The 15242-nt window shown below is 38.4% G+C and overlaps 1 protein-coding gene across 3 annotated transcripts in view; it reads left to right on the top strand.

Moving 5' to 3' along the window:
* The window catches only part of esrra (estrogen-related receptor alpha), an 18521-nt gene extending 4312 nt beyond the window's left edge, over positions 1-14209 (top strand). Inside the window, exons 1-7 of one of the 3 annotated variants that reach the window (XM_015371336.1) lie at positions 226-616; positions 5520-5903; positions 6205-6321; positions 6440-6553; positions 7090-7257; positions 9647-9916; positions 13789-14209. In XM_015371336.1, coding sequence (XP_015226822.1) covers positions 5525-5903; positions 6205-6321; positions 6440-6553; positions 7090-7257; positions 9647-9916; positions 13789-14042 — 1302 coding nt within the window. In that variant the 5' untranslated portion in view covers positions 226-616; positions 5520-5524 and the 3' untranslated portion in view covers positions 14043-14209. Of the gene's footprint in view, positions 1-225; positions 617-5519; positions 5904-6204; positions 6322-6439; positions 6554-7089; positions 7258-9646; positions 9917-13788 lie in introns of those variants that run through there. The other 2 variants (XM_015371335.1, XM_015371334.1) reach the window with 2 other exon arrangements.
* The last annotated feature ends 1033 nt before the right edge of the window (positions 14210-15242 follow it).

Here is a 15242-nt window from a genome sequence, read left to right as displayed (position 1 = left end):
TGACTTTAATCTCACAATTCTGACTTTAATCTCACAATTCTGACTTTAATCTCACAATTCTGACTTTAATCTCACAATTCTGACTTTGATCTCAGAATTCTGACTTTAATCTCAGTGTTCTGCCTTTAATCTCACAATTCTGACTTTAATCTCTTAAAGTCAGAATTGTGAGAAAAAAGTCAGAATTCAGTCTTTTTTCTTATGTTATACTGAAATACAATTTGAAATTCAGTTATTTATTTTTATTTCTTCCGTATGCTTCCTTACAAGAACATCGAACATAAAAATGATTTAGAAACAGCTACTGGATCTAATGTGTTCAGCCACAGCAGATTCATCCTCATCACTGCAGCTTTTAGTGAAATCCGAATTGGCCCGGCCCATGTGAACACGCAGCCGACACAAGCTAAGCTAGCAGAGGCTACCAGTCCGTCCACCCGGTGCCATGAACGCGCTCAGCAGGCAGACTTAACCTCCAAGCACCGCAGTGGTCGCGACTGTACGGTAGGACGCAGACATGTCTGTGGGCAGAGTGACAAAAATAACCCGCGGTGGAAGAGAAGGAAACCGGACAGTCAGGATTAACGCTAGCTGCTAGCCAGCTTAGTTAGCTAAGGTTAGCTACAGCTGTCACCTTAATGTTGATACTAGCTAATGCTAACAACACAACTCAAGTGATTGCAGGGGTTTATATTGACCAAACGCATGTTTATAAAGTTGATAAGACACTATTTTTGCTATTTTTAAATTGACACACGGGTTTAATTATGCCCCTCTTTAAATCTCCCATAAACCACGCAGCTTTAACGGCCTGTGTGTCACTTTTTTATGGTAACCTCTTGTTTTCTGCCAGTGTTGCACGTGGGAGGAAAATTGGTCTGTTGATAATTTAAAGCACAATGTCTGCTGGGGTTGGGTAAAGGATTCACTCTGCTTTACAACTCTGTTCAAAGAGGGTAAACTTTAATCTGGCTGGGTTTGCTGTGACCCCCCCTTCTCAAACAGTCCTCATATCCAGAGAGGGCAAACTCCAAAAAACCTGTGCCAGCCCCTATAGGGTTGAAATAAAAGCTTAGAGGTGAATCTGTCTTCATCAGGCAGGTCATGTTGTTTATAGTTTGACTTTTAAGACTGACTCATATTTCCTAGTAGCACTGTGGGTGGGTTTTTCCTTTTTAAAAAAAATCCTTAAACCCAGTTTGTATGGCTGAAATGATCAGCTTTGATTACCTTCACTAACAGATCACGACTGTGGAATAAATGGGAAGCAGATTAGTCAAAACAGTTTATAGGGACTATGTTTATGTTTGTGTAAAGGAATGCAGAAACGTTGGGGTCACCTTAAATAAATGCATAGAGCGATGCGAGTCGTCAGTAGATGCCGGTTCAGACTAGACACCTTTGATAAGCTGTTGGGATTTGGACAGTTTAAACATGATAACTGAGTGTACAAAACTCAGATAAACCTCTGTGCAAGTCAAGACTGGGTTGTTGCTGACTGGCTTCCATAAGGCCTCAGACAGAAAGTATAGAGTTTTCTATTCTATGAAACCTTTTATTGCTATTTTAGTATATTTAGTTTTCTAACCTTTATTTTCAGAAACAAATGTAGGTTCCCATCCAGGTTTTATAATGCTAGATTCAGAGAGATCATTTGAAAGGGAGTATCTCTGAAAAAAAATTTTGAGCATTGAGTGAATTTTTTTTAATATTGTTGTAAGTAAAGAACACTTTTTGTAAATTGAAGCAAAAATGCAATCCATAATTAGAATGCATTTCTTTAAAAGGTTTTAAGGTAGCTCAGCGTTTTTACAGAGTTTCTTTTGTTTTTCAAGCTTTATTTTTTTTTTTAACATTCTTTTTTACAGATTTATATATATATTTTTCAGCTTTTATTTTTTTCAAATTGTATATTTTTGAGTTTGATTAATGTGAACGTTAATATTGGGGACTTGGACGAATCTATCGACAATCACTGATAGACTCAGCCCTTTGACTATCATTTTATAAGAACAATTTTTGTTTGTTTTGTTTTTTTCTTGGATATATGGGTTAAGACACAGTTCACAATAAAAAAAACAACCTAATGCTGTTTTTAATGTTACTCACTAACCCCTTCTAGTTTGCATTTTTCCCCAGTGCCACTATGCCGCAGTGATTTATCTAGTTAAATTTGACACGGAAAGATAGAACTTATCCAAAACAGAAACTAGCTGGTTTTTTTTTTTTTTTCTAACAGCCAAACCAAAAGCAAGGAGAAGCATTTTTTTTAAGTGTATTTACAGGCTGCTCCGTATGTTACAGATTTGGTTTCAACACAAGAAATACAAGATTAAACAGCAAAAAAGGAAATATTCTTTCCCCCAGTGAAGCTGTGCGCTTTCCATAGAAAAAAATCTCGACCCCAGTTTTTAGTCTGCTCGATTTTACGCATTCAGATTAATGAATAACGATCAAAAAATTATAATGCATTCTAACATAGAACAACTGACCCCTAGAAGGGAAGAGAATGTGATCTTTAAAATGAGATTTGAGAGCGATGCAATTCGTAGAACTCAATCAAAAACAATAAATTTGAAAAAAATATTACATTTCAAAATATTAATCTGTAAAAAAAAAAAAACAAATTGGGGTAAAAAAAATATGTAAACAAATGTGTAAAAATTGAATTTTTTTTCAAATTTCAATTTACAAAATGCGTTTTGTTAAATTTCCATTTCCAAGCCTCGTCTTTTCTTGCAGCCAGTGTGCACCCAGGAGAAGCATAAAATCACGTTCAAGTCTCGGCTTAGCGGAGCCTATTTAGTTTGCACCCATCCCATCCTCCTCATGCATTGATCTATTAGGTGGGAACAACAGCATAATGTCCTCAGTGATGATTTGAAACCCAGAGACGGGGAAAAGGCATAATTGTTCATGTTAATGTTCGCCCCGCAAGTCAGATTTATTAGTCCATTTGAGTGAGAGTTTTAAACTATATATCTGTAAACTAACTCACTTTGTTGGCTTTTAATGGAAACAAATGTTTATTATGCCTGATTTTTATATGGTAAAGAATAATGTTGTGCTATCTTTGCACTAACATTTGTTCACTCACAGCAGAGAAGCAGTGGGAAATGGATTCCTATTATATGAGTAAAGGGTGGATCGTAGAGATCGGACTGCTTTTAGGCTTATTGCCTCGTTTGCAGTAGATGTACGTCTTGGGACCAGGTTGACCTCTGAACAAGTTGCATTTCTGTCAAACTCTATTTTTTTATGGCTTTAATAAATAGAATGGTAGAATCTATTGGAGCGTTTGAATATATATATATCTAAATGGATATAGATATCTATATAGATATATAGATTTGTGCTAATTAGTTTCCTTTTTTCTTGATTGAAGATATGCATACAGCCACGGTGGCGGGTTACTGCAGCACCCTTACTGCATTAACAGAACATAAGTCATATCTCTGGATCTGAAGGAGGAGTGGCCACTGTTTATGAGCACAGTGACCTTCATTCTGTCACCTTGGCAGTTTTAATGACTAGAAACACAAGCCATAGACTTCACACAGCGGCCATCGTCCGGAGGCTGTAGAGTTTTGTATTTAAGTGTTAAATCTTACATTCTGATGTCTGGATTAAATGTATCAAAGCATCAGTAGTGTTGGAAATGAACCGGTTAGTTTAGCAATGTGAAGGCCTTTTGGGAACATCCACATTCAGCGGTTTAAAAATCAAGGTGCTCTTCACTGTCAGGACGCTCTTCACTGCTTGTTTTGCTCTTTCCCAAACGGACCGGCACGTTTTCTACCGGACTGAGACCGATTTGTCACCGCAGTTTATGTCGAGAGGGTTTTAGTTGTACTGTAAAACTGTGCTTACAGTCAACTCTAGCCCTGTGTCTGACATCAGTGTAAACTGTACAGCTGGCTGAGATAAAGGCTCAACAGCATAAACCTGAGGATAATTGTAAAATAATTCACCTCTATAGTTAGTGCTGAAATCAAAGCTTCGCTTCCTCAGCCAGGAGAGTGTAGATGATTTTTTAATGGTTTGTTATAACTCACTATATTATGACATTGACCACATTTCTTGTGGTTGACACTCAGTTGGTTGATTTATCAATTAGTCAATATTTCTCATGTTGGAACATAACTCTCTAAAATTAAATAAAATATAAAGTTGATAAATGGCTTCAATTTTAATTCCTGTTGAGGTAAAACATCTAATGGAGAATTTAGACACATTAGTTTATGGCCCAGAGGATTTAACGATGTGATAACCTATTTCATAAGAATAGACTAATAATTGATTTTTAGCCATTATGAAAACATTTGGGGAAAATCTGGATTTTATTTTCTACCAATGTCCTCCTTGGGCTTCCATAGCTCGAATGTAAATCGTTTTTTGCATGTCTACTCATAACCAATAAACTAGCTCACTATGTAACACCACTAGCAGCAAATATTTAGGTATATTGTTTTTTGTAGTGAATCGGGATTGTTTTACAAGCATGTTTAAATTAAGATGACCTCCTAGAGGGAATTATTCGATTTTTTAAAAGTATTATATGTTGTTTTATTTGCTTTATATCATTAAACCGAAGCAAGAAAAAAATTGATTAGGGTTGGTGGTGGCTTAGTGTTTAGAGCGTAGAGCTTGGAATCCAGAGGTTCTGAGTTCAAGCTCCACTTCCACAGACTGTTAGTCTGGGACTCTGAGCAAGACCCTTGGCAGCGTTTTGGTTCACAGGAGGAAACTCAGTTCTCCTCCAGACTGCATCCCCATCATAGGGTGAACGAGAAAGTGAATGTGATGGATCCTCCCTGGATTCACGCCCACGGCCAGGAGCAGCAAACTTCCTAGCAAACATGATGCTGAATCTGCTGCGACTGCAAACCATCTTTTTCTTTTTTTAATTCTATTTCTTTTTGGGGTGGGCGCTAAACAGCAGCTAGGTTAATACTGCGATCAAAAACATCTTTTTATGCAGCCTGGGCGCCACCAGGTGCTTTAACTGATGCTTCTATGCTGCCGTGCATTTTGCATAAGTTAGGCTGTTGTTGGACCTAAGTTCTGGACTCATTATGAATACGTTATATATGCCCAAAATTGAAAAAATACATAGAAAGTTCAGCGTATGCCAGCGTTTTAGGAGATTCTGTGACGCCAGGCATATGCTAAATCGGCAGGGTGTGACAAGGACCTCAGATAATTAGATAATATCTACTTGAAATAATACAATGCAATTGTTTTTTCTTATTTTAAATGTAAATTGTCTTGTTCTGTTATCAAATTGTCTCACTTACCTCCTCAATTCAAGAAATAATTTATAAATAAAAATATTGTTTTAAGAAAAAAATGACTAATTTAGATTTTTTCCAGTGTAAATAGCTAAAAGTTTTCAGATCAAAGTGAAACTGCCCAGTTTACGGCTTTACCTTTCTATGTTTTGGTTTAAAGGGCAAACCCTTAATGTTCTACACCCATATTTACGTTGACCTTTCTTTGTTTATGTTTTCGTCTGTCAGGCATCATGTCTTCCCGAGAACGTCGCTCTGATGTCTACATAAAGGCGGAACCTAGCAGCCCAGAAGGAGGCGGGGGAGGTCGGACCAGCCCCGGCGGGGCCTCCTCGGACTCCTCTCAGAGTGGAGGCGGGGGAACCCGAGGTGATGGGGCCAAGCGTTACTCACCGCCCCTCTACACGCCGGCCCTTCGCTGCCATTTCAAAGACGAGGGGGGCGATGGGGCGGAGGAGGGCTCCACCGGAAACGGAGCGGGCCGATGCAAGTACGCCCTGAGCACACTGCCCAAGAGGCTGTGTCTGGTGTGTGGGGATGTGGCCTCGGGTTATCATTACGGCGTGGCGTCATGCGAGGCCTGCAAAGCCTTCTTTAAGAGAACCATTCAAGGTGTGTGTGTTTTGGTGGAACGGATGTGTTGGCATAACATAAAGAGCATATAATTTGTTTATGTGCCCTTTATGCATGTTTGTTGTGCCTTTATGAGGGACGGTATCAGTGAAATCAAGAGAGTTTTTCCAAAAAAATTTTTTTATACAGCTTGATAGATAACCAAAACTGAGCTGAATAAATCTTTATGAAAAAAATTTCGTAAGAAGCCTTTAATTTCTTGTATAATCCATGATGTTTTATTCTGTTTTGATTTCTCTGACATCTTGTTGACTTTAAGCTGCTGTTCTCTGTCATTCAGGTAATATTGAATACAGCTGCCCCGCATCAAATGAGTGTGAGATCACCAAAAGGCGAAGAAAAGCCTGCCAGGCATGCCGCTTCACTAAGTGCCTCAAAGTAGGCATGCTGAAAGAGGGTAAGTGTTTGACCCATCTTTCGCAATTATTTTTCTGCTTTTTCATCTTCCATCATTTGCTCTTAACCAATTGGTCAGCTTAGCTCGAAGTCGGTGTAAGCATTTTGTTGTGATTTAGGAGTACGTCTCGACAGAGTCAGAGGTGGGAGGCAGAAGTACAAGAGGCGCCCGGAGGTGGAGAACGCAACGTATCAGAGCGCCCCTCTGTCTCTGACTAAGGAGAGCGAAAAAGGTGATCTTTATCTTATATCTGTTTATGTCTTTAAGCATTGATTTATTTGAGCTGTATATGTTGTGCAAGAACCCAGCTGAGACGATATTAATAAGCTCCTCTTGACATGAGCCTGTCCTCTGATGATGTCTAATAATGAATATATAACCCCTGCATATTAAACTAGCCAATATCTAATGAGATTATTAAAAGTAACCAATTCAAGAGGATCTGAAATTTAATCAGATGATGAATTTTTTCAGAATTAACTTATTTTTATTGAGGCTTAAATTCTTTCTGAAATGTTTACAACTTAAATTGACTGTGAAGTATGGTAGTGACACTGTAAGGCTGTTAAGAAAGGGCAGTCAAGTTGCAAAAAACAATCAGTCTTTTTTCCACTCTGTTGAAGTTTAAAGCAGATCCATGTGGAAATTGATTGAAAATACAATTGGACTCAAAGGGCGCCCTCTACTGCCCGCAGAGACTCACTATAGGACCCGGACCAGCTTTGGTTTAGCAGTTTGATTAACATTTTTGTTGTTTTTATTCTACAGGTTCTTCCAACATCATTGTGTCTCATCTTTTAGTGGCAGAGCCTGAAAAGTTGTTTGCGATGCCAGATCCTCTGCAGCCTGACACGGCCCAGCGTACGCTTACCACCCTTTGTGACCTCGCTGATCGGGAGCTGGTTGTGATCATCGGCTGGGCCAAACACATTCCTGGTAAGAGACGGATGACAGGTTTACATAAAGTGTTTAGGATAAAAATGGGTCCTGACAAAGTTGGAAGATTTTTCTTTTTCATATTCGGCTCAATCAGAATGGAGTTGTATTCTGAATAAGAGGGATGGTTAATATGATTAACATCCATATAAACACTTATTCTGATCATGTCATTCTGATTGTGTGTGTTTGGACAAAATTTGAAGGAAATTGTTCTGTATTTTTGTTTTAACGTAGATTATTCTATCATTAGTCTAAAAGATTGCTGATATGTGGTGCTGATTTCTTTTTTCTTTTCTTTTTCTTTTTTTTTTTTTTTGAGGTGATTACAGTAGTAAAATACAGTACAAAATTTTACAAAATATTCGCCTCTAACCCTCAGAACCTACTGTGAGAGAATTCTGGGTGCTCTGAATAGAACCGATGCGCTTGTTTTGATTCTTTCAGCACTAGAGATGTGCCAAAGGAGAATTAACTCTCTGCCCATCAGTGGGCTGCCACTGTTCAGCACCCGGGGTGCAGTGGGGGGGTTAAGGGTCTTGCTCAAGAACCCTGAGTGACAACCTGTGGGGCTCGAACTCGAAATCCCAGGATTCAAAGCTCTATGCACCAACCGCTAGGCCACCACCTACCATGATATCCGATAAAGATCTGTTGAATGAATGAACCATTTAACTGGCCGTGTAAGTGAAGGCTTTAACCTTGAAAGAAAAAAAAGGTAACAAATTAACACAGCTGTTAATGTATTTTTGATTATTTATTAACAAGAAGCAAAAAGAAATAAATAGCAATTCCATGTATCTGATCCAGGTATCGGATAGGTGCATGTCTATCCTGCACAGAATAAAGCCTTTAGAGAATCATTCCTTACAGTATAATAAATGCATTGTTATCATTCCCCTACAGTATAATAATAAATGCATTGTTATCATTCTACAGTATACTAATAAATGCATTGTTAGAAGTATGTTGATCATTATGCTGAGCAATGGAAATTTGATGCTAAAGGCCATTAAAAGCCAAATGTCAAGGTAACTGTATGTGCAGAGCTAATGGTAGGACTGCTAATGCGATCAGGACATGTAGAGCCTATAAAACGCCTAAAGGCTGCTGCATTCATTAAAGGAGGTATTTATGATGTGATGGTAGAGCTGCAAGAATTATCAGGCTGCTCTTGAGATTCATCACCTTTGAGCAGGAACAATAGCATCTCTACTGCAGCGCTTACCCCGTCATATCTCCTCATCCTTTGTAGGGATTTGATGTTTTTTTGTTTTGTTTTTTTCTGCCCACCTTTTCCATTGACTGATGCTTAGTTTAGTTAACTCTTGTTGGGATCACTTATAAACAAATGACTAAACTGATCTCTACAAAGATGTCATTGCTTACTAATTCTAGCTGAATCAGCTGAGTTTACGTACTGAAATGTAAACTCAACATGGAAAAGGTTGTATGATGTATTTTGAACCATTAGGATTTCCCTTGGACATCCATGATAAACATAAACTTTATATTGTTTCTTTCTATTTTGTTCTTCCTGTTGATAAGCACTAACAAGCCCATAATTCATAGTTTCATAGCTGGATGAGCTGCAGAAATCCCCAGCTCGGGTGGGATAAGTAGGCATGCCACAAATTTAGCTTTAATTAAAAAAAGGACAAGATGAAAGCCAAAACGTGTCCAAAAGTCATATAAGGCACAAAGTAAGTATGTTTAAAAGATATTGAAGAAGAGTTTTTGTCAAGAGAAACTAAAGCTTTTCCACTGCTGGTCAGTTGATGGATGGAGCCATACAGGAAAACAAAACCTTTTAGAGGTGGCAAAAGTTTAGACTGCAGAGTTTCATCTGCTGTCAGGAAAGTAACCAACAACATGCAGTCAGGACTACAGGGGAGGAGTTTAGTTAGAGCAGAAGGGCGTAATCAACATGCAGAACTTAAACACGTTCAGAATCTATGGCAGGACTTAAAACTTTATGCTAAAATGGATCCATTCGTAGTGAGGACGAATTAGAAAATCCTTTAGGTCTGTTTATCACAAAGCTGGTAGAGATATACACAAAGAGTTGGTTAGCTGCAGTTGTATATAGATATGGTTCCTAAAAACTATTGACATTTTGGTTTTTCTGTTTGGAGGGAAGCATATCGGATACATTCTGCTGTGTTTAGAGGTTGTTTCTTTGCTCCCCAATGTGGTACATTCAGAATACTAACAGTGGTGCTAAGTATCCGTAGGGCATGCAGAATGTATTGGCTGATGTTGTTCTTTTTTTATGTATTGGAATCAGTCCAATAAGCAGAACTCGGCCAATATGATTAGGATTTCCATCTCGTCGCCGTTTGTGTTCATTCTAACTTTTCTGGATCTCTGTTTGTCTCGTTTCCTGCAGGCTTCCTGTCTCTGTCTCTAGCAGACCAGATGTCTGTGCTGCAGTCTGTCTGGCTGGAGGTGCTAGTGCTGGGCGTAGCTTACCGCTCCATTGGCTGCGAGGACGAGGTGGTTTTCGCTGAGGATTTTGTCCTGGATGAGGAAATGTCGCGTGTTGCTGGATTGACCGAGCTAAACGCCGCTATTAGCCAACTTGCGCGGCGTTTCCGTGCACTAAATGTGGACCGGGAGGAGTTTGTCATGCTAAAAGCCATCGCTCTAACAAACTCAGGTACTTCCAGCTCTACCTCTCACCTCCTAGTTACAGATAAAAGGATTAGACTGATAAGCTATGTGTCATTAAATTAGTTTCACTCACTTATAATAGCAGCTTCTAGCTTAACGGTGTTCTTCACCAGTTTAACTACATTAGTTTAATTATTTTCATAGATTGGCTCAATATTCAACATGTGCAATAAACTACAAAAGGGCAATAAATATTTTATCAAGACAAAATAGATTCAATTGGATGAAAAATAATTCATCTCTTATCAGGGTTGGAATAAACAGCCTCTCAGGAATGATCATTTTTATATTTTGAGGCTAAGGAGTGTAGCAGGAGAGGATAAGCAGTTTGTATTCAGTTAGTGCTGATCCATGCAGGATGTTTCTCTTCTAATTCAGCATAAATCTCACAAAGATTACTTAAAATCAAATCAGTTTCATCCATTAAGAGCTAAAAGTATCTAATCAATCCATTGTTGATAAAACCTTCATCTAATTCATTAATCGGATAATCGTTAATTGAAGACTGTAAAACATGCTGATTGTAAAATGACTAACCCAGTCAGGTGAAAGATATGTCCAATGGCTGTTTGTGTTTTTTTTTTTAATCGTGGTCATGCGTCAGTGCCCCCTCCTTAGTAAAAGGTTTCTACGCTGGAAACCCCTCCGCAGATAGATTAGTATTTCAAAATGGAAAATGGATTGGCTAATCTTTTGTTGGCCCCACCATGGACAGAGTTTATGGATTTTCTTTCTTAGGAGGAGGGGGAGACCATATGTGCGAGAATGCCAGCCATCAATTAAGTCATTTTGTTAGAATCTGGACACTTAATTGCTTAGGAAAATCGTCTTTCATACCTTTAAGACAAAACTGTGTATAATACAGCTATTTGCCTTTAAATTATATATGACTCTCCAAATAACAGTGGTCTAAAATCCATACAAAACTATCTCCAATTAACTATATTTTGCTATATGATATTTAGCAGTTCACTGAAAAAGTAGCCAACAGCTTAATTGATTAGAAAAACAGTTTTCAGTTGCAGCCCTGCAGCAATAATCTGCCTGTCTTGTGTTATCAGACACAATATTAGGTTTTGAGAACATCTGCTGTATTCAGAGATGCACCAAGAGGAGACGGGTCACTGGATTTGGTGGATTTTTCTGTCAAATAACGTGACTGGAGACAAGCAAAATACACACATCTATGAATACAAGTATTTTTCTATAAATATTAGCTGTTCTAATAGATATAATCATTCTTTAGAACGGCAATATGTTTGTAATGTAGCTACAAATGAACAGATTGTTAAAAATGTACTTTGTCGCGAACTCCCAAAAATACATCCTGCCAGGAGCCGACAGATGCGTTCGACTTGATACGGAAATGTTTTGGACAAATGAAATGCAGAGACGTATATGTCGTCAACCAGAGGTGGTAGGCTGAAGCACAACAAACTTCTGTCCACTCAGCATACACCATCAGGCCAGCACACTCACAGTAATACACATTACATAGTGTCTTCTGTCTCCACTGTCCTTACAGCCAATCATGCTGTTTTATTTCCCAATTTAGTCAGGTTTTTGTCGTCGTTTTTTGCATAAAACGACAAAACAGGTCCACCACACAAATTAGTTTAAAAAAATTAAAGCATTGCATGTCCATTAGATGAGGACCTTATTAAAGAATGATCAGCATTTTTTGACAGAGAATTGAATATTTATAGGGAGAGGATTCTACAAATCAGTGACAGGATATGAGATTTATTTGTTTTTAGTTTAACATGAACAATATGTGGATTGATTTTATTTATTTTTACTGTACATGAAGAACTACTGAAATTATTTTCAGATTGCACTTAAATAGATTCATGAATTCCGCAGTGGAAATTGAATAACTTTAGGGTTAGGACACTTAGTGATTACAACCTAATGAGCCTACTGGCACAATCTGGAGCCATTGTATGGGACTGATAGCTGCTAATAAAGATCATGCATGCGTGATCGTTATTAGCGTATTACGGGTATGATGACCTGAAACGGTATGTTGAGCTGACAGAACACCGGCTTTAGTAACGCCCACCTTTTTATAGCTTGAGCACAAATGTATTGCATACCAAAAAATGCCATTGGCCTTTAAAATAATAATATAAATCCCACATGCTTGTGATTTATCAAAATTGAAGTCTAAGACTTTCTAGTTTCTGGAAATATGTGTACAGGGTAAAACCCTTTTTAAACAATAAAATTCAATTTTTATGTTATATCTTTTGTATAATTCATATTTGACTTCTCCCACCTACTACACTTGTTCTTCATGTTGTGGCCATTTACACAACTGTGTAAAATTTCAAACCTGTAGTCATAAACATTGTGAAACTATGACCCTTTTTGTATGTAAAAGGTCCATTTGGCACGATTGGAGCAAATGTTGCAAACTAGATTATTTGAATTTTATGACTGACTTGAGCTTATATACCAATATTTCCAGTTTTGAAGCCTCTCACTCCTTACGCAGGTAAATAAACCCTATATTTTCAGTCTGCCCCTACACTTCCCATATATCATCACAAATATCTTATTTTCTAACGAAATATGTCAATCAAGGATCATTTGGTTCCTATATTTTTGAGCACCAGCAGAACAAAACTCTATGACGCATGCGCATGGGGAGGGCCTTTTTTTTAAGGTAAAGGAATTTTCCATACTATTGTGCGTAGTCAAAATGGAAGTTACACTCAATGTATGGAGTGAATGGGTAGGTGAATACGTCCATACAACGTAGATGATCTAAAATAGCGGACAAGTAGCATTACGGAGATGAATTATATGTTTTCATTCTTATGTTTTTACTTTTTTTTATGGCAAAAAAAAACAACTTTTGGTGGATTATTTCGATTTTTATTTTTTTGGGGTAAACTACTGGATATTACTTTTCTGTGGAGTGTTACGGACAAAATGAGCCCAATTTTCTTCACCGTAAGGTATTTTTTCTAATCGCAACAACAGAAAAACAAGGTAGGATCTTATTATGAGTTCTGAGTTGATGACGATTTATTAGTTATTTGTTTTTGTAGTATAAGGTTTCGCTCATATTTGAGTTTGTCATTTTTCTTAAGAGGTATAATACGCTGGGTTTCACTTTGATATGAGCGTGATATTTGATGCGGAAAATAATGTAATGTAAAAACATACCAATATACTGCGGTGGAAGTTAAGAGGTTAGCTGGAATACCCTCTTTTTTTTTTTTTTTTTTTAAACAATAACATTTTTTACCTCTGTGGATGGGAAGATGGTTGCGCAATTCTTCCGATGGGATTTGAGAAAAGTTTGATTCATCAATTAACTGCGTGAGAATTTGATACGGAGGCAGGTATCCAATCAGCTCAGAGAATTGCACTGAATGTCTCTCCTTTTTGCGAACACTTTCTACGTGAGGATTTCCAGATTGATACCGTGTAGAATTCAGAATTAAACATTTAAATCTAGCTTGATACAGGAAACCTTCATTTACCCTGCAGGTGTGCTCTGCCAACACTAGCTGAATGAATGAACAGTTGTTTTTCCAGCACATAGCTACATTCAGGGCTATTTATACTTTGGAGAGGGGGAAAAAAACTCAAGGACAATGTGACCAAATTAGCAGCTGTGGGAGGAGTTGTAGGAAAGTCTGCAGCTTGAGTCGTTGCTCAGATTTAAAGGGAATATGTTCAAATCGGCGAGAAGGAATATTCTAAAAGTTTGTTCCATTTTCAATCAACAACAACAAAGAAAAAAAAATATTTTTATTTGGAGACAGCTTGCTAAGCAGGGAGGGAAGCAAATTAAGCTAAATGTGCTACAGTGATTCTAACCATGTGCTCCTGCTGTTGTGTCAGACTCTGTTTACATCGAGGACATGGAGGCTGTGCAGAAGCTCCGGGACCTCCTCCACCAGGGCTTGTTGGAGCTCGAGTGTCAGCGGCGCCCGGAAGACCCCCAGCGGGCAGGACGCCTCCTCCTCACGTTGCCTCTCCTCCGACAGACCGCCGGCCGGGCTCTGACCACCTTCTACAGCATCAAGACCCGTGGTGGCGTTCCCATGCACAAACTATTCCTGGAGATGCTGGAGGCCATGATGGACTCCCCTTAGAGGATGGAGCGAAAGACATCAAGATAGGAAAGAAAAAAGAACAGAGCTGGTCCACAAGAGGGGACTAGCGATTTATGGGGAAAAAAAGGAACGTTTTAATTAGAAGTAATAATGAGGGATTTATGCTTCTTATTTTAAGCTGTGTAAAGGAGGAGAGTATTTGAAAAGCAAAAAATGTACTTATTCACCTTTTTTGGAGGGATTTTGCTTTTTTTACACCATGAGGTACCTGCCAAGATCCACGAGCTATTGCATAATATTTAACCACTTCATGGAACGCTTTGAAAAGACAAATACTTTACCACTTAACCTTTAGGTAAACAACAACAGACTGCAGTTTGTGTAGCGTTTGAACTTTTTTTTAACATAATGCTACATCTGCACATAAAAGCCATAATAAGACATCTGGCATCAAACTTGAGGGTCCTTTGAGGCAGGGTGAGGCAACCGGAGTTGTAGGCAGACCATAGGAGTAACTTGCAATACGTTAAAAGCAATACTGTTCAAAATCCAGATTAAAACCGACAAGATTTTCACTAGTATTTGTGCGTCATCGGCTGTGCTCCAAACTCTGCACCCCAAGTGCTTATTATTTTTTAATTGGATCATCTCGTATTCTAGGAATACGGGAAAGACTGCAGATCTTTATACAAGTTGAATATGAGGGTTATTTAACATGAAGCCACGGAGAAGTTCTGGATTTACAGCTAAAAGTCATCCTGCGGCACTGATGGCACGCGATGGGGAATATGAGATCAGGGAAGAACGCAACTTTTTTTTAACATTATAGCTTTGGCGGTGGGATCAGCCTCATTTGTTTGTTTTTGTAACACCCCAACACCCTCCACTACAACCACACTTTGACCTCTGCAGCTGTGTCTTTTAAAAGAAAAGAGAAACACTTCTTTCATATTTAGGCTGTAACACTAAACTAAATGACTGCTAAAGTGTGTGGTGAGTTTTTTTCTTTTTTTTTCTTTTTTGCTGCATTTTCTGCAGCATCGATGAACATTGCATAAAAGATCTTGAACTGTTTAGTTTGAGATCCTCCTCCTTCTTCTTCCTCCTCCTCCTCCTCTGGATGCACATCTGTTGAACTTGAACCGGCGCCCTTGAACGGAGCTCAGGGCTGCAAGACATTCAGCTTATGCAACATCTTCCTTTAGGATGTTGAAAGCTCATCTGGTAACGTGTGGAAGG

This window comes from Cyprinodon variegatus, unplaced genomic scaffold (genome assembly GCF_000732505.1).
Source record: "Cyprinodon variegatus isolate N-32 unplaced genomic scaffold, C_variegatus-1.0 Scaffold56, whole genome shotgun sequence".
Classification (NCBI taxonomy): Eukaryota; Metazoa; Chordata; class Actinopteri; order Cyprinodontiformes; family Cyprinodontidae; genus Cyprinodon; species Cyprinodon variegatus.
This window is presented reverse-complemented; position numbering and strand designations above follow the sequence as displayed.